The sequence below is a fragment of the Heterodontus francisci genome, chromosome 11 (assembly GCF_036365525.1).
Source record: "Heterodontus francisci isolate sHetFra1 chromosome 11, sHetFra1.hap1, whole genome shotgun sequence".
NCBI lineage: Eukaryota > Metazoa > Chordata > Chondrichthyes > Heterodontiformes > Heterodontidae > Heterodontus > Heterodontus francisci.
This window is the reverse complement of record NC_090381.1, coordinates 28964482-28991570: the sequence shown is the minus strand read 5'-3', so window position 1 is coordinate 28991570 and position 27089 is coordinate 28964482. Positions and strand designations below refer to the sequence as shown.

The following is a 27089-nucleotide window of genomic DNA, read 5'->3' as shown; positions in this document are numbered from 1 at the left end:
AGAAGAGATGATTGCTGTCCTGCCAAGGGCAAGATATGTACAAAATGTAGGGGCAGAGATCATTTTGCTAAGAAGTGCAGAAGCAAAGCTGAACAGAGTGGCAAGCCTGGCAAACCATGTGCCAGAATTGAAAGTTGGGTTTTGAGACTCCAGCAATACAAGTACAGGTGGTTCATATTGCTGGAAAGATGAACTTTGCTGACACACTGTCACGACTACTGAGGGAGGATTAAACACACAGATCTTCACTAGAGAAGGAAACTGAATCATTCGATCATTCGTTTAGTTTGTGGAAGTTCATGCTACAGCGATAGCAATGACAACTAGACAGCTTGAAAGAGAGTCAGACAAAGATCCAGAATTGAATGACATCGGACAGAGAATCCAAGTTGGAAATTGGGAGAACTGCCCAGAGCAATTATACAAGAGGAACTGTGCACAATTGGGAAGTGTGTTCTCAGAGGTAACAGACTAATAGTGCCACAAAAGTTTAGGCCTAGACTGGTGATGCTAGCTTATGAGAGTTACTTCGGAATGGTTGGTATTAAGCAAAACCTATTAATCAAAGTATGGTGGCCAGGGATGGAGAAAGATGTAGAGCAGTTTGTCAAAACATGTCATGGATGTCAGCTTGTCAGTAGACTCAATCCACCAGAACCAGTACTCGGTACACCGTTAGCGGCTGGACTATGGGAGGATGTAGCCTTTGACTTCTTAGGTCCATTTCCATCAGGAGAGTCCACACTAGTGGTGATAGACAATCACAGCCGTTATTATGAGTATGTGGTATTGAAGTCTACAGCGGCAGAGAAAACAGTGTTTGCATTTACTGAAATATTTGCAAGGCATAGTCTATCAGTCACTTTGTATTCAGACAATGGGACACAATTCATTTCACAGACCTTTGCAGATTATATGCAAATTACAGAGTAACACCGAAATGGCCACATGCAAATGGGGAAGTGGAAAGACAAAACCAAAGCTTAGAGAAATGGATGAGGATTGCTCAGGCTGAGGGTAAAGACTGGAAGGAGATGTTGTTATATGTAGCCATGTATAGAGCAACTACACACACTACGACAGGAAAGAGCCCAGCTGAGTTGTTATTTGGATGCAAAATATGCACCAAGCTACCAGAACAGTGGGGCATTAGAGTTGATCAGGAGGTTGGAGATCATGATGCTGAGAAAAAGGGTGCTGCAAAGTTTTATGCAGACCACAGAAGGAGAGCTAGACAACCTGATGTGATGCCAGGTAATGAAGTATTGCTGAGATGGGAGAGTCCAAGTAAGATGGATACATCATATTATCCCAAGCTGTACACTTTTATTGCCAAGAAGGGAAACAGTGTGACTGTGCAGTCACCAGAAGGAGTACTGTATGACAGAAATTCTTCATGTGTCAAAAAGTATCATGCTGACAAAGACACAACAGCAGATGAACCAGATGTAGGAGCTGAGGTGAAGCTGACATTCAGCAATTCAGATGTCCAAGCCAGTGATGCTGTTGGCAGGCAGACAGCTTGATATCCAGAGGGAGAAACATTGGTTCCAGAGAGGCCAATGACATTTCTTAATCCTGACATGGTGACCAGAGTGCCTGAGAAACAGGAAGACTACATCACGAGAGGAGACTAACAAAACAATATGAAGATTATATGCTGTGATTATATTCAAAAATCATGGACATGTTTTGGCCTGATAAGGGAGGAATGTCATATTTGTGTGTGTGAGCTTGAGTATTAGACAATATATGGTCCTTGCAAGGGAAACTGAAGTAGCTTTGTGCTTTGGGGAAAACATCTGACCTGGAGGTTATTGTAAGATCAGATAAGCTTATGCTGTTGTAGTGAGAGTAGTGAACAGAACTCTACAGAAGTCTTTAATAAAATGGTTGTAAAATCTTTGTTAAAGTTAAGCTGTGATTTGAAGTGTGATTCATTCATTTTAGCCTGAGATGTGACCACTGCGATTGTCCAGGGAGGCTGTTACTGACTAATGCGCCATGCTGCAGGATGAGTTGTGACCTATGGGCTTCGGTGATCACCCTATATGCCTATATGCCAGTGGCCCTGCAGTTCACTGTGGCACTCAACATTTACGCGTTTGGCTCTTTCCAGGGATCTGCTGGGGACATGTGTGGGGTCTCCCAGGCAGCAGTCCACTGCTACATCAAGGAGGTGACCAATGCCCTATTCAAGAGGGTCGGTGACTATGTGTGCTATTGGACCGACCATGACAGTCAGGCAACGAAGTCCATTAGCTTTGCAGCCATTGCTGGATTCCCACAGGTGCAAGGTTTGATAGTCTGCTCGCATGTGGCCATCAAGGCTCCCATGGAACAGCCAGCTGCCTTCATCAACAGGAAAGGCTTCCATTCAATCAATGTTCAACTGGTCTGTGTGCACTGAAAGCATTTCCTGCAGGAATGTGCCCACTTCCCAGGAAGCAGTCACAACACCTACATACTTCAACAGTTCCAGCTGCCACAGCTGTTCAGGCTCCCCACGTGCCTTCAGGGATGGATTCTTCTGGACAAGGACTACCCATTGAAGACATGGCTATTGAAGCCAGTGAGGAACCCTTGCACTGCAGCAGAGGAGAGGTACAACAATTGCCATGGGCCCACGTGAGCGACAATCAAGTAGGCCATTAGGCTGCTGAAGTTGAGATTCCGTTGCCTGGATTGATCTAGTGGAGCCCTGCAGTATGCCCCAGTGAGGGGCAATATTATGGTGGTCTGCTAAGCTCTGCACAATCTAGCACTACAGATTCATTGCCCAGGAGGTCCATAGACTCATACTGCATGCAAAAGATTCTGGTGGAGATAAAGGATATGAATTAGTACTGGCAAGGAAAAAATGTTGCAACTTACCATTCTAGTGATGAACATATTTCACTGTCTGCGGAAATCAAGACAACATGAGTGCTATGATGCTGCACCCTCAGAAGGACTCATCTCCTTTGAGGATTCTTCATCCACAAGGTCCATAAACCATGATGTACGTACATTATATTTATAAATGTCACCATGTAGCTGCAGGATCCCCAGTTCCAATGGCCAGGGATGTTGAGATGCCACTGATCTCCAATGCAACTGCCTCTACAGTTGTTAACTGTGTGATGTATGGTGGATCACCCCCAGTTCATTCCCTCTCCCTTGTGTTTTGCATTCTTTTCTCAGGCAACAGGAGAAAGATCAGAACTGTGAGTGAGTGTAATGGTATGAGTTCACCTGATGAATACGATGCTTTTGCTGATGGTGACTTTCAGGGAGAAGCATCAACTTGTATAAGATTGAGTGTGAGTGGCTGTGGTGGATGAATAGATGGGGATGTGAGGAAGTGCATAGAAAGAGAAGGATGGGTGTACTTGCAAGTGACATGGATGTGGAATAATGTGATGAAGTAGGCTTGACAAGGCAGAGTGAGGTAGTGGGGTGATGCACACAGCAGGATGTAGATGAATGTGAAATGGTATTCACCTTTCCTGAGCTGGTTAGGTTATTAAAGCACTTCCTGTACTGGCTCAGGACCTCCTGGGTTACTTCCAGCCACACCTTCTTTGTGGCAGCAGCAAATTTCTTCATCCCATTGCTAGAGAAGCTTATCTCTTGATGGCTCCTGACTGCTCATAGTATATACATCAAAACAGGTGTCGTTGAAGCCTTTGTGCATCTTGAATCCACTCTCACAGTTCATCATCTCTTCCTTCTAATTCCAAGCTGTTTCAAATTCAATCTTCAGGTTGGCCTTTTAAATATGTAGTTGAGATCTCACCATGTGGGTTCGCACCATGCCCAGTACCATGCAATTGACACCAAACCCAGAAATAAAATTATTATAAGATGGTTCTTTTAAACTGCCACTGACAGGTGCATTGAACTTACTTCCAGGTTTCTCACATGATATCGGACCCCAACCTCCAACGCACCTCTGAGTTATAATCAGGGCCTTGCCTCAATGACATTGTTTAATTTGATGTAATTTAATTTGTTCCAGCTTTATTTTTCACATAACATTTGCGAAGTTATAGAACCATCAGTCTCTTTTCAGGGCTGAAAGGCCCAAGTTTCTCTAGAGTTTTTCATAATGGAGTCTTTTGGTACTTATTCTCTGCGCTGTCCACAGGGCTTGAAGTTCTTCCTTGTCTCTCAGTAACCAGAATTGTCTCTGGTGCACCAAAATGCTCTGAGTAGAACACTACACAGTGTAAGCATGACTTCCTTTGATTTGTTCTCCATTGTTTTGGCTTTATAGAATCAAGCTACTTGGCATCACCGCCTCAGTGCTCAACTTTCCAGATTAATTATGTTGATAATTGAAAGAATCACAAGTTGGCAAAGAGTCAGGGATTCTATAAACCATCATTTCTAAATTATAGTTATCATAGCATGGAACTAATTTTTCAGTTAGTTATTTAGCAATAATCCAAAGGAGTGATTCAGATATCATAAGCAAAAATAGCTCTGGGTTTATTACCTAAATATTGGAGATTGAATTTCTGACTCATACAAAATAAAAGGGTGAATGGCTTTCAGTAAGTTTTCGAACAGACATCTCTGACAGAAGAGATATTGTGGAGATGCCATTTCGGGCGCAAGGAAGTTGTGTTGCAGTGTATTCTTCAGTTTTAGTGGCATATCACAATGACTTTTCATTCAATTTTTTCCGGAGGCATGATACATGGTTTCATAGCGACCAGAAAGCTTTTGAGAAGGCAAATAGTGAGAGATTATTTTGCCACAATCAATAGAAGAATGCAGAGGGAAATCGAAAGACTTTGTTTCATACAGAGTTTAAATAGAAGAGGCTATTGAGGCAGAGACTATGACATTATTTTAAAAGGAAATTGGATGGGTAATTGATAAGGAAAAATATAAAAGGGCATAGGGAAAGAGCAGGAAACGTAAATAAAACCCCAATTGAAGAGGTAGCATCAGTGTGGGCATAAAGGGATGATTGACCTCTTACTGTACGTAATTTAGATGATTCATGCTTGCCAACATACAAAACTAGCAAAAAAAAAGCCAATCATTTCAGAAATATGCTACAGCTTCAAAAAATGCTATCAAGTTGAAACCAGTTCTGATTATAGTCCTATGCCACGAAGTTATGCTGGAAATGTGATTGGACACATTTTTATAACTTAAGCAAAAATTGTTCTTGGTTTATTACCTAAATATTGGAGATTGAATTTCTGACTCATACAAAATAAAAGGGTGAATGGCTTTCAGTAACTTAAGTTATAAAAATATCCAATGTTGCATCACTTACTTTACTTCAGCAGTATCTGTCAGCTCTACAACTGTAAAACCGAGCCAAACAAGATAAGAATGACTTGGGTACACTATCAAGTCCAAAGTTCCTTGAACCGATATTGTCACTCCTTCATCATTGCTGAGTCAAAAACTAACACCATTGTAGGAACATCATCAGTGACAACGAAGGAACAGTGATGATTGTCGGTTAGGAAAGGTGTGTTATTTGGAAGGACATTTGGAGCTGATGGAGTTCCCATGCATCTAAAGATAGTGTGCAGTGTGCCAGTGGTTAATGGGACCCTCAGGATCTTGATGATGGGGGACTGTTTCATAGCAATTTTCAGCCTGTCAGAACTTGAGCAAATCATGGGTGGAATCTTCCCTGCCCCTTGGAGGTGGGACCAGGAGCAAAATTTGAAACTTGCGTGTTGTGTTGGCTCCCCGACACGTTCCCACCTCTGAGCGTTCTTGCCAGAGGTGGGGTCAATGCAGCAGAGACAATCTTACCACCTCTCTTGACCCTTCTGCAGTCTCTAAATTGTCAGACTGCTTGTGCGCATCCAGTAGTGGATGAGCAGAAATTTTCTCAAACAAATATTAGGAAGTCTGAAACCCATTCTCTTTGGTCCCTTCCACGAGCACCATTCCTTAGCTACTAACTCCATCCCTCTTCCTAGCAACTGTCTGAGACTGAGCCAGCCTGTTCACAACCTTGGTATTAAATTAAACCATAAGATGTGCTTCTGATATCCTTTATCACTAAGATCGTCTATTTGTACCTCCATTATATCGCCCAACTCCACCCCTGTCTCAGTTCATCTGCTGCTTTAACCCTAATTTATGCCTTTGTTACCTCCAGGCTTGACTATTCTAATCCTCTCCTGACCAACCTCTCATGTTCTACCCGTTGTAAACTTGAGATCATCCAAAACTCTGCTGCCCTTGTCCTAATTCACACCAAGTTCTGTTCACCCATCACCCCTGTGCTGGCTGACCTACACCAGCACTCAGTTAAACAACACCTTGATTTTAAAATTCGCATCCTTCTTTTCAAATTTCTCCATGGCCTTGCCCCTATCTCTGTAATCCCCTCCAGCCCCACAACCCTCTGAGATATCTGTGCTCCTCTTATTCTAGCCTCTTGAGCATCCCTGATTTTAATCGATCCACCATTGGTGGCCGTGCTTTCAACGACCAAGGCCCTAAGCTCTGAAATTCCATCCCTAAACCTCTCCACCTCTCTGCCTTTCTTTCCACCTTTAAGACGGTTATTAAAACCAATCTCTTTGACTGGCACAGACTGCTTCATTATCTGAGGAGTTACAAATGGGAATGAACGCATAGGGCGGCACAGTGGTGCAGTGGTTAGCACCGCAGCCTCACAGCTCCAGCGACCCGGGTTCAATTCTGGGTACTGCCTGTGTGGAGTTTGCAAGTTCTCCCTGTGTCTGCGTGGGTTTTCTCCGGGTGCTCCGGTTTCCTCCCACAGCCAAAAGACTTGCAGGTTGGTAGGTAAATTGGCCATTATAAATTGCCCCTAGTATAGGTAGGTGGCAGGGAAATATAGGGACAGGTGGGGATGTGGTAGGAATATGGGCTTAGTGTAGGATTAGTATAAATGGGTGGCTGATGGTCGGCACAGACTCAGTGGGCCGAAGGGCCTGTTTCAGTGCTGTATCTCTAAACTAAACTAAACGCTGTCCAATCATCAATGAGTATCCCCACTTCTGACCTTATGATGGAGGGGAGGTCATTGATGAAGCAGCTGAAGATGATTGGCCTGGGACACTACCCTGAGGAACTCCTGCAGCGATGTTTGGGGATGAGGTGATTGGCCGTCAATAACCACAATCATCTTCCTTTGTGATAGGTGTGACTCCAACCAGTGGAGAGTTTTCCTCCTGATTCTCATCGACTTCAATTTTACTAGGGCTCCTTGGTGCCACACTCAGTCAATGCTGCCATGTTGCTTAGGGCAGTCGCTCTCACTTCACTGCTGGATCAGGTTTGTACTCTAATGTCAATTGTGTCATTTAATTGTCAGCAAGGTATAAACCTATATGACTATAGAGGCACTGAAATCTCTTATTGTAGCTGACTTCTGAAACTTCGTTTTTTTTTTATACAACTCTTCAGTTTTGTTTTGAATTGTTTAAGAAATTATTCATTCAATTGATAGCTGACATTTGTGGGATGTGGCAGTTGCTAGTCTCATGACTACTTCTGAAATTGAAACATTTCCTACAAGCTCACAATGTGGATTATGTTTTCTGCAGTGTATGGGAGTTTCCATGCAACATCTGTAATTTGCTGATGTACATGTGTATATTCAGTTTGTTTCTCCTTTTAACATTTTGAGTTATACAAGATTGGCTTGGGTCATGCTATAATACAGAATGCCAGGGGTAATTGTTCGCTTGGTTTCTTCCACTTGTCTGCTATAACTTTGACAGAAAGGTCATGGAAACTCCTGGAAATACAAGGCAAAATGGCTCCCAAAACTTCCTGGCATTTTATATGAGCAGTTGGGGTTGCTATACTGCTGGAAATAGCCACCTCTCAATTGGTGGATTGGAGAATTAGTGGTAACACTGCACGCAGAGATAAAAATGGTGTTTGGAATCTTGACACCATCATTTCACCTCGATTTACAGAGATTCAACAGGCCACATCTGTTTCTGGTGGGAGCTCTGGCTGCCAAGATCAAGATCTGCCTAAAACTTAAGTCATTCCATCAAAACATTTTCATCTTGCTACCATCTTGTTTTAAACATACAAGGGATTGCATAAGACAAACATTGGTCCCAATCTAGTCTATTAATCTATTCATTTGGTTAAGCTGTCTATTTAATTTTGTATTTAGTTAGAACCTGGTGTCATTATCATGAAGCTTGAATTAAATGTCTTCATGCTCAGATGCAAGATGTGATTCATTCATCATGCATTATTTTAGCTCCATGCCGAGCCAAATCACAATTAACAAATATTTGAGCTCCTACTGAATCTAGATCCTACACAGAATGATAGTGTTGATGTGTGCTACTGTGTAAAATACCAGTGGGATGCTGTTATTGCTGTAACATAATATGCAGATTCTGACAAACACATGAAGTGATTTTGTGTACCTTATATTGTTACCCCATTATAGACTCAGACTCCAAAATCTATTCACATTAATGCTTAATTTTACATCATATGTTTTAAATCAATGAATTAATTTTTTTGGTTTCCTAATGTGCTATTAAAATTTCTTGTTTACTCTTGAATGTAATTGAACAAAATCCAGAATGTGAATCTGACAAAAAAAACTTATTCAATTCCTAGATCCCATGGGAATGGAGTTAATATTAATATATAGTGTTACAACCAGGTGAGAAAGAGGTCTAGGGTTCCCTTTTAGCCTTTTCCTGGTTTTCCCATAACAGGGTTTAATTTTAAATACGCCATGTTTTTAGCTCCCCCTTGGTGAATCCTTGTTCACTGTTTTCCAATTATAAGGCAAAGAAACCAGCACAAACAGGCTTTCTTAGGTTTAAAGAAGAAAAGTTGAAATTTATTAAACTTTAATTCGGTTGACGTCTATGGATACACGATGTGACCATGTTAGTATGCATTAGTGATGCACATATGCAAATAGACAGAAAAGAGCAGAACAAAAATAAAGTGGAAAGGTTTGAGGCAATATCTGAAGAGTTTTTGTTACGGTTCTTCGAGCTCACTGTGGAGTCCTTGATTGTAGGTAGATCTTGCTTTTCACTGGGGTCCAGTATTCTTCTTAAACCTTGTTTGCTGTAGGAGACTTTTCTCTCTTGGGGTTCATGTGTCTTCAGTGGATTCAGAGGCTTGTGAGAAAGAGATGGGAGAAGACAGGAGAGAGATCTTCTCAGTTCGGGAGCAAACAGACATTCTGAGTTCAAACTGTTTGTACAATTCAGAAAAATCCAGGTTGCCAAGTAGGTTAGTCATGTAACTAACTGGTCTGACCATGTCTTGGATTGTATCACCTTAGCTGCCTCTGGAATGCTCCTCTAAAACACAATACCTGGTGATCAAGGTCCATTGTGAATTGAATGTGTCAGGGAATGGTCCTTTGTCCTTCCAATCACCGTCTATTAATATGCAAATATCTTTTCCAGCCACGGCTGATCTGTTGAACAAGTCCTTTCTTCACTCCAGTAACAGTTTAAAATCAATGTTCATGACAAAATTAATGTGCCTCATTCTTGGCAGGTGGGGGCCTAGCATGACAGTAGATTCAAACATTTACATCTGTACCTATCCTCGAACCTTCAGTGACACTCTGAACTAAATGACTACACAGCTCATTTTTAACTATCAATATGGTATTAAAGTTTCAATTGGTGTTATTTCCACATATCAATACTATAACTGTGATTGAAAAAAGTTACATTTTGTCCGTAGTATATTTTTGGTCTACCTTTTGCATCACAGTATCTTGGGGGTTAAAACCAGCTTCACTTAAAGAAATAACCCAGTATGGGAGCTGCACATTTTGTAACACCAAAGTATCCTCACCAAGAGATAAACTGACTGGGATGAGACCAGTTTGCTTTTATATGCTTGTACTGGTTAATTACAAAGCTATTTGGGTCTGACATTCATTCAATGAACAGTAGTCACTCTCTGGGGGAGAAGGGTCTGGAAATACAGGTATTCTACAACTCTATTTTTATATATAATTGTAGCTTTATTTGATTTTTGAAACATACAGTTTTGATTTCCTTTGTTGCAGATCAACCTTCAAAGGGAACCACAGTATATCTTTGGGCATGTGCTCCTGGTTGATGGGTTCTTCTTGCAGTATCAAGAGGATGGTTAAAGCTTGATGGAGACAATGGTCAGGCTTGGCTCAGTGGTAGCATTCGCGCCTCTGAGTCAGAAGGTCTGGCATTGAAACCCCACTCCAGAGACTTGAACTAGGCTAGCACTCCAGTGTAGTACTGAGGGAGCACTGCACTGTTGGAGGTGCCATGTTTCAGATGAGACATTAAACTGAGGGCTCATTCACATTCTCAGATAGGGGTAAAAGATCCCTCAGCACTATCTGAGCTGAGTTTGAGAGTTGAAGAGCTCTACCAGTGTCCTGACCAACATTTATCTTTCAACTAACACCTAAAAATCTGGTCATCTGGTCACCTTTTGTGGGACTTCGCTGTGCACAAATTGGTTGCTGCATTTCATAGATTACGTCAGTAACTATGCTTCAAAAGCACTTCATTAGCTATAAAGCACTTTGGGACATCTTGAGGTCATGAAAGGCGCTGCATGAATACAAGTTCTTTTTTTTTTTAACCCCATTTAAGGTTATTATTAAATACTAAAATAAAAGCAAAATACTGCAGATGCTGGAAATCTGAAATAAAAACAAGAAATGCTGGAAATGCTCAGCAGGTCTGGCAACGTCTGTGGAGAGAGAAGCAGAGTTAATGTTTCAGGTCAGTGACCTTTCATCAGAACTCAGTGTCGTCTGTTTATTGTTGTTTGCATTTGAGGAGTTTTGTTCTGTGAATTAAGGAATTACAGATGTGAATATGGTCTCTTGGTGATGGCATTTTTCTTAGTCCAAAGCCCATTCAGTATTACAGTGTCTGTATTACACCCAGATCATTCATTATTCCTGGGATCATTTTGGCCTCCAGGTTATAAATTCAGGACCCACACAGTTTGACAGTTTAAGCTTGCTCATTCAAAAATAGATTGTAAGACCCAGAATAGTGATTTGAAATCTTGCCTGATATATTACATCGTGTATTTTCATTCCCAGTTTAAAAAAAATTCCAAGCATCAAGAAAATGCTTTGAGGATTTATTTTCAGAAGTGATTATAAGCTTCAAGGGACATTTTTTTTTTAGTGGGGAAGAGAGCATTCTTGCTGCTTCTATGTCTATGAAATCTGTGTATGGTTGTGAAGGATATCCATTTGTGTTATGTTAAGGTTGCTTTTTATTATATTATCTTATGCTTATGCTTGTCTATCATGTGGTTTAATTTCTTTTGGTAGTGCACTGCTGTTTTAACTTCTTTTTATTTTAGTCTTTTATTCTAAATAGCACATTGTTACGCCTATGTGCTTTGTTTAATGATAATTTTCTTTAATCCACTGACTGGAGATCTGAATTTGTATTTTTTTAAGACATTTTATTAAAAAAAATTTAAAACAGGATGGCTGATGGCAGCTTAAGGTGATCATCTAGTTTGCTACACTGTAACCTACATTGCAAAGGACTGTGAGGAGAGAGACAAAACATCTGCTAATTCCCCAGCAAGAACCAAGACGCAGGAAGTTTAAAGGAACTACCTATTCTTTTCAGCAAGCAGAGAAATACTGCTAACTGCTAAGTTTGAAGCACTGAATGACTGTCATGTGACAAGCCCCTCCCCATCTGTGGTTTTAAGCTGGTGTTTTCTCTGCAGCAGAGGGGAAGCAACTGGACTCTGACATTAGCAGATCCTAAGTGGGGTTCCTCTCTCTCTCTCTCTCTCTCTCCATTCCTGCTCGAAAGCTTTCAAATCCTGCATGTTGACTGACCACCTTTACATACTCCGACTACAATCAGAAACCCTGTTGGAGGAAATCATCCGCATTGCCATCTCCAAGAGACTCACTGAACTAGTCATCCACCTCTTTAAACTAAAAGCCTCAGGACCACTGAATTCAGTTAGAAGCCAGCTGAATCACCAAACTCCACAGACTGGGTACCTTTTTTTATGGACTCTAACTCAACCAATCTACCTTGCCCCACTCTGTAACCTATTTGTGTGTGTGAAACCTCTTGTGTGTGTGTGTGAGAGTGAAAGTTGGCATGTTGCTTATTATTTTTATTAGTTCAGTTTAAGTACAATAAAGTTAACCTCTTTCTTTGTTCACACAAGAAAACCTGTCCGATTGGTTCTTGTTATGATCATAGCAAGTAAGTAATCAAACACCTACTGAAGTGGCCAGTATATCCACTTTAAGAAAGAATTAAACCTGTCATGGTCTAACAAGAAGAGGGAAAAGAGGGAATCCCTTCCATCTCTCCTCACCTGACCGTAACAACAGGCATAAATTTTATATTATCTCCAATGTTATGATTATCCCAATCTCTAATTTGAAGCTTAATGTGCCAGAGGCACATTAAGTTTGATGTCCCTAGCATTTAAAAAAAATCAAATATAAGGAGATTGTGGATAATCATAATCCCCTAAAATGAGTGAGGTTGGGTTGAATGGAACTTTAAAATATAAGAAATCTCAAACCTGAACCCAATTCATCTTGAATCCGCCACTTCTGATTTTAACAAGAGATGGGTTGTTCATTTAACTATTTCAATGAGGCTGTGCGCATCAGATTTTATCTCTCTTCCAGCTATAACATTGGCTGGTTGGGTTTCCTGGGACTCGAGAAACCTGGGAGCTAAAGGAAGGCAATCTCCAACCCCCTCATTGATCAACAACCCCTGATCCCCCCGGCAATTACCGACTCTGCCGCGCAATCACTGAATCCCACTGCACCCCCATCGTGATCACCAACATTCCTGTGATCACTAATACCACTCGCAATCACTGAACTCCCACTGCACCCCCATCGTGATCACTAACATTCCTGTGGTCACTAATACCACTCACAATCACTGAACTCCCACTGCACCCCCCTCGTGATCACCAACATTCCTGTGGTCACTAATACCACTCACAATCACTGAACTCCCACTGCACCCCCATCATGATCACCAACTTTCCTGTGGTCACTAATACCACTCGCAATCACTGAACTCCCCTCTCGGTGATTAGTTATTCCCCCCCCCCCACTCCACCCACGATCACCAACCCTTGAACCCCCATCTCTGCCCCAATCTCTCTCTGTGCTCTGCCACCTTCCAAACTATGTCTGTCAATCAAACTAGCTTCTGGGAGGGAATCCTGTTAAAAAGAAAATGCATACTGTGGAGTTAAAACTCAACAGTTCTTAAGTTAAGTCAGACTTCCAGATTTCCTGACTTGAACCCCTCGACCCATCCAACCCCACTATCCCCCCCCGCCCCCCCCACTGCTTGGAAATCCTTTCCCAGTAACTATCGGGGCCATTGTTTCATTTAAACAGTTTTTAAATTGACAAGGTTATAGTGTTAAGTTTATGTGGCACAGTCAAATATTATTGCAAAGGCATCAAAGATTATGCAGGAATAGGCTGAGTTCTGAACACGACCCACTGTCTGAACCTGGGATTTGAACACACATGATTATCTTTGCTATTTCTGAGCTGATATTGTTCTCAGTAGTAAGAGTAATTTGACTTTGATATTAGATTAGATTAGAGATACAGCACTGAAACAGGCCCTTCGGCCCACCGAGTCTGTGCCGAACATCAACCACCCATTTATACTAATCCTACACTAATCCCATATTCCTACCACATCCCCACCTGTCCCTATATTTCCCTACCACCTACCTATACTAGTGACAATTTGTAATGGCCAATTTACCTATCAACCTGCAAGTCTTTTGGCTTGTGGGAGGAAACCGGAGCACCCGGAGGAAACCCACGCAGACACAGGGAGAACTTGCAAACTCCACACAGGCAGTACCCGGAATCGAACCCGGGTCCCTGGAGCTGTGAGGCTGCGGTGCTAACCACTGCGCCACTGTGCCGCTGGGAGCTGTTAAAAATTGCAATAAACAATTCCAATTGGTCTTGTATTGAAGTTAATTTAAAAACCAGGATATATAAAATTGTACAATGATCCAATAAAATCCTAACAGAGCATTCAGTTCCTTAAATGCTAAATCGTTTAATATTTTTTCAGGCTAACGCATTTCAAATTCCTCTGCATTAATATCACTAACAAATGGCATTATAAAGGTATATCTTAGTTTTTCTTGTAATTCGTTCATGGGATGTGAGCATTGTTGGCAAGGCCAGTATTTTTTGATATCCCTAATTGTCCTTGAGAAGGTGATGATGAACTTCCTTCTTGCACTGCTGCAATCCATGCGGTGTAGCTACACCCACAGTGCTGTTAAATGGAAGTTCCAGAATTTTGACCCTGAGAAGGAACAGCGATATAGTTCCAGGTAAGGATGGTGTACGGCTTGGAGGGGAACTTCCAGGTGGTGGTGTTCCCATGGGTCTGCTGCCCTTATCCTTCTAGGTGGAGAAGTTTCAGGTTTGAAAGGTGCTGTCAAAGAAGCCTTGGTGAGTTTCTGCAGTTCATCTTGTAGTTGGTACACTCTGCTGCCACTGTTTGCAAGCTATAAATGAGTATTATATTCTCTGATAACTTAAGACCATTTAATGGTTTCACTTATGGTTTCATTCGTGTGGTTAGACTAGCCAATGTAGCAGAATAGAGATTCTGGGGTAGATTTTCTTCCTGTTTGCACAGGCTGTTGAGAGTAGTGAGGTAGGGGATAAGGTTACAAGGACGCAAGAGGGCACTGGCAAGCAAGAACTTGGTTTAAAATGTGTCTACTTCAACGCCAGGAGCATCCGGAATAAGGTGGGTGAGCTTGCAGCATGGGTTGGTACCTGGGATCCTGATGTTGTGGCCATTTCAGAGACATGGGTAGAGCAGGGGCAGGAATGGATGTTGCAGGTTCCGGGATTTAGATGTTTCAGTAAGAACAGAGAAGAGGGTAAAAGAGGGGGGGGTGTGGCATTGTTAATCAAGGAAAGTATTACAGCGGCAGAAAGGACGTTTGAGGACTCGTCTACTGAGGTAGTATGGGCCGAGGTTAGAAACAGGAGAGGAGAGGTCACCCTGTTGGGAGTTTTCTATAGACCTCCGAATAGTTCCAGAGATGTAGAGGAAAGGATAGCGAAGATGATTCTCGACAGGAGCGAGAGTAACAGGGTAGTGGTTATGGGGGACTTTAACTTTCCAAATATTGACTGGAAATACTATAGTTCGAGTACTTTAGATGGGTCTGTTTTTGTCCAGTGTGTGCAGGAGGGTTTTCTGACACAGTATGTGGACAGGCCAACCAGGGGCGATGCCACATTGGATTTGGTACTGGGTAATGAACCCGGCCAGGTGTTCGATTTAGATGTAGGTGAGCACTTTGGCGATAGTGATCACAATTCGGTTAGGTTTACCTTAGCGATGGGCAGGGACAGGTATATACCGCAGGGCAAGAATTATAGCTGGGGGAAAGGAAATTATGACGCGATTAGGCAAGATTTAGGATGTGTAGGATGGGGAAGGAAACTGCAGGGGATGGGCACAAACGAAATGTGGAGCTTATTCAAGGAGCAGCTAATGCGTGTCCTTGATAAGTATGTACCTGTCAGGCAGGGAGGAAGTTGTCGAGCGAGGGAGCCGTGGTTTACTCAAGAAGTTGAAGCGCTTGTCAAGAGGAAGAAGGCGGCTTATGTTAGGATGAGACGTGAAGGCTTAGTTAGGGCGCTTGAGAGTTACAAGCTAGCCAGGAAGGATCTAAAGGGAGGGCTAAGAAGAGCAAGGAGAGGACACGAGAAGTCATTGGCGGATAGGATCAAAGAAAACCCTAAGGCTTTCTATAGGTATATCAGGAATAAAAGAATGATAAGAGTTAGAACAGGGCCAATCAAGGATAGTAGTGGGAAGTTGTGTGCGGAATCAGAGGAGATAGGGGAAGCGTTAAATGAATATTTTTCGTCAGTATTTACAGTAGAGAAAGAAAATGTTGTCGAGGAGATTACTGAGATACAGCCTACTAGGCTAGATGGGATTGAGATTCACAAGGAGGAGGTGTTATCAATTTTGGAAAGAGTGAAAATAGATAAGTCCGCTGGGCCAGATGGGATTTATCCTAAGATTCTCTGGGAAGCCAGGGAGGAGATTGCAGAGCCGTTGTTGTTGATCTTTATGTCGTCATTGTCGACAGGAGTAGTGCCGGAAGACTGGAGGATAGCAAATGTTGTCCCCTTGTTTAAGAAGGGGAGTAGAGACAGCCCTGGTAATTATAGACCTGTGAGCCTTACTTCGGTTGTGGGTAAAATGTTGGAAAAGGTTATAAGAGACAGGATTTATAATCATCTTGAAAAGAATAAGTTCATTTGCGATAGTCAGCACGGTTTTGTGAAAGGTAGGTCGTGCCTCACAAACCTTATTGAGTTTTTCGAAGGTGACCAAACAGGTGGATGAGGGTAAAGCAGTGGATGTGGTGTATATGGATTTCAGTAAGGCGTTTGATAAGGTTCCCCACGGTAGGCTATTGCAGAAAATACGGAAGTATGGGGTTGAAGGTGATTTAGAGCTTTGGATCAGAAATTGGCTAGCTGAAAGAAGACAGAGGGTGGTGGTTGATGGCAAATGTTCATCCTGGAGTTTAGTTACTAGTGGTGTACCGCAAGGATCTGTTTTGGGGCCACTGCTGTTTGTCATTTTTATAAATGGCCTGGATGAGGGTTTAGAAGGGTGGGTTAGTAAATTTGCGGATGACACGATGGTCGGTGGAGTTGTGGATAGTGTCGAAGGGTGTTGTAGGGTACAGAGGGACATAGATAGGCTGCAGAGCTGGGCTGAGAGATGGCAAATGGAGTTTAATGCGGAGAAGTGTGAGGTGATTCACTTTGGAAGGAGTAACAGCAATGCAGAGTACTGGGCTAATGGGAAGATTCTTGGTAGTGTAGATGAGCAGAGAGATCTTGGTGTCCAGGTACATAAATCCCTGAAAGTTGCTACCCAGGTTAATAGGGCTGTTAAGAAGGCATATGGTGTGTTAGCTTTTATTAGTAGGGGGATCGAGTTTCGGAGCCACGAGGTCATGATGCAGCTGTACAAAACTCTGGTGAGGCCGCACCTTAAGTATTGCGTGCAGTTCTGGTCACCGCATTATAGGAAGGATGTGGAAGCTTTGGAAAGGGTGCAGAGGAGATTTACTAGGATGTTGCCTGGTATGGAGGGAAGGTCTTACGAGGAAAGGCTGAGGGTCTTGGGGTTGTTTTCGTTAGAGAGAAGGAGGAGGAGAGGTGACTTAATAGAGACATACAAGATAATCAGAGGGTTAGATAGGGTGGATAGTGAGAGTCTTTTTCCTCGGATGATGATGGCAAACACGAGGTGACATAGCTTTAAGTTGAGGGGTGAAAGATATAGGACAGATGTCAGAGGTAGTTTCTTTACGCAGAGAGTAGTAGGGGCGTGGAACGCCCTGCCTGCAACAGTAGTAGACTCGCCAACTTTAAGGGCATTTAAGTGGTCATTGGATAGACATATGGATGAAAATGGAATAGTGTCGGTCAGATGGTCGGCGCAACATCGAGGGCCGAAGGGCCTGTACTGCGCTGTAATGTTCTAATTCTAAAAAAAATTCTAGTTGAACCTGTGCAAAGGATCAGGAAACTCATGTCCAAAACGACTTATGTTCATGTTTGCTTTTATGCTGGTTCAAGATTCAGTTTACCTGAACCATGCCTCATCCACAAAACTGGCCGTGTACCAAGTTGAAATTGCACGATTCTGCTGGTTAGGGAAGGTACTTCACATTGTGCTCATTTTTTATGGTGCACAGGAACTAGGAGGCTTGTTTTAAAAGTTTTTCTTATCAAAAAATATTTAATTTATTCAGAAACTGATAAATGTATATCATTTAAACAATTAAATGATTCAGCGTAGTTCTTTTAAGACATCTTTCAAGATTTTAAATCAGGATACTCACAGGTGGAGGACTGGACATCCTGACTAAAAATCTTTATTTTTGGTGGTCAACCATTCTCAACTGTGCTAATAAAACTGCACCTGGTTACCATCCTTAAATACATCAAGGAATACTTTTTAAGGAAAATAATAAAAAAAATACATTCTATTACTCTGCTTGATTGTGCTGGTTCATGGAATTTTAGCAGCAAGTTGAACTGTGTCCCAAACAGCTTAATTTCAAGCACATTTTGGGCGCAATTTTCTGATTGCGTCCAAAGCAGAAAATCTTCCCCTATATTAGTAATGGCCAGGGATTTGGTTCAAAGTATGAACGCACGACAAATTAATTATAACCCTCTCAAAAATTTTACAAGTAATGTGCCAAAGAAAATAGATTAGCAGCTCTGTTCTGATTCAGTATCAGTCTAATTGTCCAGTTTTGGATTGGAAACATTCGGGTCTGGTAGAAAATCGGATGGTCCTTATGTCACAATGATGGTGATCTTCTGCAATTAAATAGAGCTTTCAGCTCATTAAATAATCAGACTTCAAGGTTTATAATTGTAAAATAAAATGATCCAGACCATCCAGTAATATCGTGAATCCCTTCACTTTGTCCTCTCTTCGCCCCACCCCTACCTCCACCACCCCCCACTGCCTGGTTCCAGGCATCTACTTTACATCAGGGATCATGTTAAACTAGGAATGAAATAATGAATGAAGACGATCATTATAATGAGCGCAATGATTTTAGTGGTGCAGACGCACGCCTTCTATGTAATGCACACTGCAGGTATTTAATAGCATGGTGCACTCCTAATCCCATATTAATTCCTTGCAGCCGCCCTTATCAGGTATTAACCCCAGCATGTACCTGAATTCAGAATTTTAAATCCCTGAAATGCATTGGTCAATATAGGTGGACTTATTCCAATGCTCTCCTGACTGGCCTCCTATGTTCCACTCTCCATAAATTTGAAACAAAAACAGAAAATGCTGGAACTGCTCATCAGGTCAGTCAGCATCTGTGGAGAGGAATAACAGAGTTAATGTTTCAGGTCTGTGTGACCTTTCATCCAGTTCAGGGCGAGAGCAGGAAGCGGCACCGATACAGTCATCAATGTACCGGACAAAGAGGTGAGGGAGCAGGCCTGGGTAGGACTGGAACAAGGAATGTTCCGCATATCCCACAAAAAGGCAGGCATAACTAGGACCCATGCAAGTACCCACGGTAACACCTTTTATTTGGAGGAAGTGAGTGAAGTTGAAGAAGTTGATCAATGTGAGAACAAGTTCATCCATGTGGAGGGGGACTGGTTGGGCCTCCGTTCAAGAACGAAATGGAGAGCTCTCAGACTGTCCTAGTGGGGTTGGAGGTGTAGAGGGATTGGACGTCCATGTGAAGAGGAGACAGTAAGGGCCAAGAAACTGGTAACTGTATACTGTTGAAGTGATGCAGGGCATCAAAGAGTCATGGCTGTAGGTGGGAAGAGACTGGACAAGGGGAGCAAAAATAGAGTCAAGATAGGAATAAATCAGTTCAGGGGTGCAGGAACAGGCTGAAACAATGGGTCTACCAGGGCAGTCTTGTTTGTGGATCTTGGGAAGGAGGTAGAAGCGGGCTGTGCAGGGTTGGTGAACTATGAGATTGGAGGCCGTGTAGGGAAGATTGCCCGAGGAGATCTGATCAGTGACAGACCTGGATACAATGATTTGATGTTCAGTAGTGGGGTCATGGTCCAGGGGGAGGTAGGAGAAAATGTCAAAGAGATGGCGGAAGGTCTCTGTTAGGTAGAGGTTGGTACACTAGACAACAACAGTACTGCCCTTGTCAGCAGGTTTGATGACAATGTTAGGGTTGGACCTGACAGATCAGAGTGCAGCAAGTTCAAGGAGAGACAGGTTAGAGTGAGTGAGGGGAGCAGAGAAATTGAGACAGCCGATTTTGTGCCAGCAGTTCTCAATGAAAAGATCAATGGAGGCTAAGAGGCTAGAGGGAGAGGTCCAGGTGGAGGGAGAATATTGAAGATGGGTAAAAGGGTCCACTCAGCAGGGGGATGACTCCTGGCCAAAGAAGTTGACATAGAGGCAATGGAAGAAGAGCTCTGCTTCATGCCGAGCTCAAAATCCATTGAGGTGGGGCATAAGGGGATGAAGCCGAGACCTTTGATGAGAACAGATCACTCAGAGTCAGAAAGGGGAAGTCGGAGGGTATCGCACATACACGGTAAGGAGCGAGATTTGAAGAAGGGATAGGGTCAGGGGAAAGGGGAGAGGAAGAATGATCCAGAGGGATGTTGGTATCGATAAATCATTGAAGTTTGTGATCCTTCACACCTGAAAGGAAGATAAAAAGTGTTTTTGTTAAAACGTCGGCTAACTCAAAGGATGAAATGAAACTGTGGACAAGGACAGTTTTGAGAGTTCGAGGTGCGCATATGGCGGTACATGGCGTTCAGAGTGGATCTCAGGATGTGATGAGAACCACATGATGATGTGGTTCAAGGAATACTAAATGTCTAGAAGATATCTTTAATCCTGGTGGATCCAAAACACCAAGGGTGGAATTTCATTTGGAATCCATGTGGAATAAGTTGGAGCCGGAGACAGTTACTGAAGAAGGAGTTGTGGCTGTGAAAGTGAGTTTTCATAGATACAGGATCAAACACAAGAAGGGAGATAGAAACCAATGAGGGTGAACTAGGTAGAAGAAACAAACAGAACTCCTGTTGGAGAGAAGAGCATAAACTTCTTCAAGGTGACCATTCCTGGAAGAGAGGTGGCAGTGAATGAAACACTAATACAAAAGCAAAAAATTGCAAATACTGGAAATCTGAAACAAAAAAACAGAAAATGAACATAAACTTGAGCTCATTTAAAACTCTACTGCCTGCATCCTAACTCGCTCCAATCCTGTTCCCCCAGCACCACGGGCTCACTGACCTACATTGGCAACCAGTGTGGTAAAGTCTCAATTTTAAAATTCTCATCCTTGTTTTTAAATTCCTCCATGGCCTCATCCATAGCTAAATCTGCAATTTCCTCCAGCTCTACAGCCTTCCAGGATCCCTGTGCTCCTCCAATATTTGCGCATTCATGATTTTAATCACTGCACCACTGGTGGTTATGCTTTCAGCTGCCTAGGCCCTAGGCTCTGGAATTCCCTCCCTAAATCTCTCTGCCTCTCTACCTCGCTCCCTCCTTTAAGATGCCCTTTAAAATCTGCCTCTTCTGCCCAAATAGTTACTTAAGAGGCATGGCGTCAAATTTTTGATAATGCTCATTTAAAACACCTTGGAATGTTTTACTATGTTAAAGGTTCTATATAAATACAAGCTGTTGTTGTTAGTGAAGTAGTCATAGAGCAAAAATAGAATGTATAGTGAAAGTGCTCCTAGCTGGCTTTCATGCGAAGGACCTATTCCTCAACTCAATGCCTGAGTAGAACTGGTGCATGTGACTTTTTTTTAAAATTTCCTTTCCCCTTTTCTTGAAGTTGTGGACACTTGCTAAAATATTCTTCCACAGGCATTAGCAACGATCTGGTATTTTGTGCAAATGCTCATGCTTTACGTGTAAGCCCAAAGAGTTCTGCAGGCTGTTCAACTAAAGGGCCCATCACACCAGCACTCCATTGTCTTGTCTTCAGACAAAGGCAAAATAAAGGATTTTCCAGCAGGATTCACTTGCAGACAAAGAGCAGAGAGAAACTTGATTAATTCCATTCCAGTCTCCCACCCCCACCCATTCCACCCTGTCTCTGGTGTGTTAAATTTCTTTGCAGCTTTCTCAAAGCTTAAAGGTAAGAAAGTGACAGGGTTCTGAACCAATTAACTTCCTAATAGTTTTTGTGAGAGTGATGGAACACGCAACGCTGAACAAGCTTAAAACAGGTCTTTCATTGTGTTGTCCACACTGTTCCGCCATGCTGGTTTGCAAGGTTAATATCACAGAATGATACAGCACAAAACAAGGCCATTTGGCCCACTGTACATGTGTTAGTTCTCCAAATTGTCTTGGACTCTTTTTAAATGCCAGTTTCTCCAGGAGGAGTAGGGTTGTCAACTCTGGAGGTTATGTCACGTGATCTCCAGTGCAAACCACCATTCCTTCGAATAACATTCCTTCCCATTTTCAATATTTCAATAACTAACAAATAAAAGTGTTCAAGAATGTGGAATAAAACATTTTTAAATGCCCCCTATGATTTTCTCCTGGGTTCCTCATAGCAGCATCCATGAGATTAATCTTCAAGTCCTGGAGACTCCTAGGCAATGCTGGAGGGTTGGCAACCCTAAGGAGATGCTTACTGAAAAAATTTCTTTCAGGTCTGCCATGGACCATGAAGAAGTGAAAGAGTAATGAAAGAGAATAGAAGAGCGAGCAGAATTACATAAGAACATATGAAGTAGGGGCGGATGGAGGCCATATGGCACCTCGAGCCTCCTCTCAACCTCAACTCCACCTTCCCGTCCTATCCCCATATCCCTTGATTCCCTTAGCACCTAAAAATATAACAATCCCTCTCTTTAACACACCCAATGACTGAGCATCCACAGTACTCTGGGGTAGAGAATTCCAAAGATTCAAAATCCTCTGAGTGAAGAAATTTCTCCTCATCACAGTCCTAATTGACCAACTCCCTTATCCTGAGCGTGTGACCCCTTAGTTCTAGACTCTCCAACCAGGAGAAACAGCCTCTCAGCACACCATTTAAGCCCTCTCAGAGTTTTATACCTTTCAATAAGATAACATCTCATTCTTCTAAACTCCAGTGAATCTCGGCCCATTGGACAACCCCCTCATCCCAGGAATCAATTTAGTGAACCTTCATTGCACCCACTCTATAGCAAGTATATCCTTCCTTAGGTAAAGAGACCAAAACTGTACACAGTACTCCAGGTGTGGTCTAATCAAAGTCCTATATAATTGTATTTTGTGCTCCAACCCCCTTGCAATGAACTGCTGAATTGGACAACATCAAGAATCAATTGGAGTGGAGAAATTGGCAGTCTGGTGAGCTAGTGGAAAGGACTGAGAAGGGTAGAGTAACTGGTGAATTGTTATAAATTATTTGATACAACACTGCCTTCTAATAAAAATGCTGCTTGTTGTCTGCATAACATTTAAAAATGGATCAAAGCATAACTCAGAATAGAAAATAAAAACAAGAAATGCTGGAATCACTCAGCAGGTCTGGCAGCATCTGTGAAAAGAGAAGCAGAGTTAACGTTTCGGGTCAGTGACCCTTCTTCGGAACTGATAAATATTAGAAAAGTCACAGGTTATAAGCAAGTGAGGTGGGAGTGGGGCAAGAGATAACAAAGGAGGTCTAGATTGGACCAGGCCACATAGCTGACCAAAAGGTCACGGAGCAAAGGCAAACAATATGTTAATGGTGTGTTGAAAGACAAAGCATTAGGACAGATTAGGTGTTAATACACTGAATATTGGACAGCAGCAAGTGCAAACCTGAAAAAAAAAACAGTGGGTAAGCAAACTGAACAAACTAAGATGAAATGAAATAAATGCAAAAAAATATTGTAAAAAATGTAAAAAAGAATGTAAAAAAAAGGAAGAAAAAATAACTAAAAATGAAAGTAAAATGGGGGGCTGTCATGCTCTGAAATTATTGAACTCAATGTTCAGTCCGGCAGGCTGTAGTGTGCCTAATCGGTAGATGAGATGCTGTTCCTCAAGCTTGCGTTGATGTTCACTGGAACACTGCAGCAATCCCAGGACAGAGATGTGAGCATGAGAGCAGGGGGGAGCTCAGGGTCCTGCTTGCGGACTGAGCGGACATGTTCCGCAAAGCAATCACCCAGTCTGTGCTTGGTCTCCCCAATGTAGAGGAGACCACACTGTGAGCAGCGAATACAGTATACTACATTGAAAGAAGTACAAGTAAATCGCTGCTTCACCTGAAAGGAGTGTTTGGGGTCTGGGATAGTGAGGAGAGAGGAGGTAAATGGGCAGGTATTACACCTCCTGCGATTGCAGGGGAAGGTGCCATGAGACGGGGACGAGGTGGTGGGGGTAATGGAGGAGTGGACCAGGGTGTCGCGGAGGGAACGATCCCTTCGGAATGCAGACAGGGGAAGGGAGGGGAAGATGCAACTGGTGGTGGCATGACGCTGGAGGTGGCGGAAATGGCGGAGGATGATCCTTTGAATATGGAGGCTGATGGGGTGAAAAGTGAGGACAAGGGGAACCCTGTCACGGTTCTGGGAGGGAGGGGAAGGGGTGAGGGTAGAGGTGCGGGGAATGGGACGGACACGGTTGAGGGCCCTGTCAACCACATTGGGGGGAAATCCTCGGTTAAGGAAAAAGGAGGTCACATCAGAAGCACCGTCATGGAAGGTAGCATCATCAGAGCAGATGTGTCGGAGACGGAGAAACTGGGAGAATGGAATGGAGTCCTTACAGGAGGTAGGGTGTAAAGAAGTGTAGTCGAGGTAGCTGTGGGAGTTGGTGGGCTTATAATGGATATTAGTAGACAACCTATCCCCAGAGATGGAGACAGAGAAGTCGAGGAAGGGAAGGGAAGTGTCAGAGATGGACCATGTAAAGGTGAGAGAAGGGTGGAAATTGGAAGCAAAGTTGATCAAGTTTTCCAGTTCGGGGCGGGAGCAGGAAACGGCACCGATACAGTCATCAATGTACCGGAAAAAGAGTTGGGGGAGGGGGCCTGAGTAGGACTGGAACAAAGAATGCTCGACATATCCCACAAAAAGACTGGCATAACTAGGACCCATGCGAGTACCCATAGCGACACCTTTTACTTGAAGGAAGTGCGTGGAGTTGAAGGAGAAGTTGTTCAACGTGAGAACAAGTTCAGCCAGGCGGAGGAGGGTGGTGGTGGATGGGGACTGGTTGGCCCACTGTTCCAGGAAGAAGCGGAGAGCCCTCAAACCATCCTGGTGGGGGATGGAGGTGTAGAGCGATTGGACGTCCATAGTGAAGAGGAGACGGTTGGGACCAGGAAACTGGAAATTGTCAAAATGACGTAGGGCGTCAGAAGAGTCACGGATGTAGGTGGGAAGTGACTGGACCAGCGGAGAAAAGATAGAGTCTAGATAGGAAGAAATAAGTTCAGTGGGGCAGGAGCAGGCTGACACAATGGGTCTGCTGGGACAGTCCCGTTTGTGGATTTTGGGAAGGAGGTAGAAGCGGGCTGTCTGGGGTTGTGGGACTATGAGGTTGGAAGCTGTAGAGGGAAGATCTCCAGAGGAGATGAGGTCAGTGACAGTCCTTTGGACGGTGGCTTGATGTTCGGTGGTGGGGTCATGGTCCAGAGGGAGGTAGGAAGAAGTGTCCGTGAGTTGGCGTTATGCTTCTGCAAGGTAGAGGTCGGTACGCCATACGACAACAGCACCACCCTTGTCTGCAGGTTTGATGACCATGTCGGGGTTAGACCTGAGAGAACGGAGTGCCTTAAGTTCAGAGGGGGACAGGTGAGAGTGAGTGAGGGGGGCAGAGAAATTGAGATGACCAATGTCTCGCCGACAGTTTTCAATGAAGAGATCAAGAGCGGGTAAGAGGCCAGGGGGAGGGGTCCAGGTAGAGGGAGAATGCTGGAGGCGGGTGAATGGGTCTGCTGGTCGGGGGGAGGACTCCTGGTCAAAGAAGTGAGCCCGGAGGCGGAGGCGACGGAAGAAGAGCTCAACGTCATGCCGAGCGCGAAATTAATTGAGGTGGGGGCGTAAGGGGATAAAACTGAGACCTTTGCTGAGGTCTCAGAATAGAAAGGTTGTTGCTAAATGTAGTACACAGTCTGTAGCTTATGTGTTTAGTTACCTTAAAGGGACTGTTGATTTGCATTTCAAACAGTATTGGAATTTCTCTTCAAAAACAGGTGTTTGATTCTTTTGTACACTGAACCATGCAAGAATATATGTTTACAGCATCAAGTGCTGTATTCTTGAGAGAACAGCTCTTTCTGTTTCTTGGCAAATAAATGACGTTCTGATGCAAGGGACACCAACACATCATCAAGTGCAACTTGCATGTGGCACCATTCATTATCCTAATTGACAAATACCTCTTCTCCCTCCATAAACAGAAGAAAAGTTTGCCAGACCCTATCTCATGAAGATAATATCACTTTCTAAAGGGAACATTAAACAAATGCAGATACTGTTTTCGCTTAGATGAGATTTTAAATTTTTTTTATTCTTTCATGGGATGTGGGCGTCACTGGCAAGGCCAGCACTTGTTGCCCATCCTTAATTGCCCTTGGCAACTGAGTGGCTTGCTAGGCCATTTCAGAGGGCAGATTAAGAGACAACCACATGGCTATGGGTCTGGAGTCACATGTAGGCCAGACCAGGTTAGGTAAAAGACATTAGTGAACAAGATGGGTTTTTACGACAATCAATGATAGTTTCATGGTACCATTACAGAGAGAAGCTTTCAATTCCAGATTTTTATCAATTAATTGAATTTAAATTCCACCAGCTGCCATGGTGGGATTTGAACCTGCATCCCCAGGACATTAGTCTGGACCTCTGGATTTCTAGCTCAGTGATATTACCACTACGCCATCGACTCCCCCCAACTGTAAAGTTGTGATGCCATTTTGAGACATTTTACAGAAGGACTGAAAATATACAGGACTATCCTGTAAACCATAGTATAAAGGCACTTTACCGTTGATACCTGGCACACTGTGACGGTGATGCTCAAATGAATACCACGAACTTCTGAACATTGCTGTCCCCTTTTTACTATGCCCTTGGTCTCTATTGGAGGGTCAGTAGGAGTATCTCCAACCACTTCTGAATTACTTCAGAGACATGGAATTTGTCTCCTTTATATTATAGTAAGAAGTTTTTAGTTTTGGTAAAGCACCTTTTTAGAAAGCCATATTCTGACGGCGTTATCATATTAACACTGGCCTGATCTCCTCACTGGGCAGTGGCACATCTTCTATATTTGATTTCAACTCTCTTGAGCAAGAGAAGGGGAAAGAAATTCAGTTTGTGTTCCTGATCACTATCCCATGACCATTACTGAAGAGGGTAGGTACTGTGGTGAGGACTGGAGGGTTTGTGCTGCCTGTGGAAACACTCCCCTGTGACTTCAGTGAGGTTACTTAAAACTCAGCTCAAAAGTAGCTTCCATGGTTGGAGAACTGTCAGCAAACATTACAAATTGAACATGGAAACTGAGGCTGGCATTTAGAGTGTTTTGATCATTATTTAG

The 27089-nt window shown here is 43.1% G+C and overlaps 1 protein-coding gene across 7 annotated transcripts in view; it reads left to right on the top strand.

The window, feature by feature from the left end:
* LOC137375158 (alpha-1,4-N-acetylglucosaminyltransferase-like) overlaps positions 1 to 27089 on the top strand; it is a 133663-nt gene that overhangs the window by 23154 nt on the left and 83420 nt on the right. Inside the window, exon 1 of one of the 7 annotated variants that reach the window (XM_068041862.1) lies at positions 10618 to 10718. The exons of the other annotated variants lie outside the window; for them this stretch is intronic. Within the exon in view, the coding sequence (XP_067897963.1) occupies positions 10655 to 10718 (64 nt within the window). The 5' untranslated portion in view covers positions 10618 to 10654. Of the gene's footprint in view, positions 1 to 10617; positions 10719 to 27089 lie in introns of those variants that run through there. 7 annotated transcript variants of the gene reach the window in all.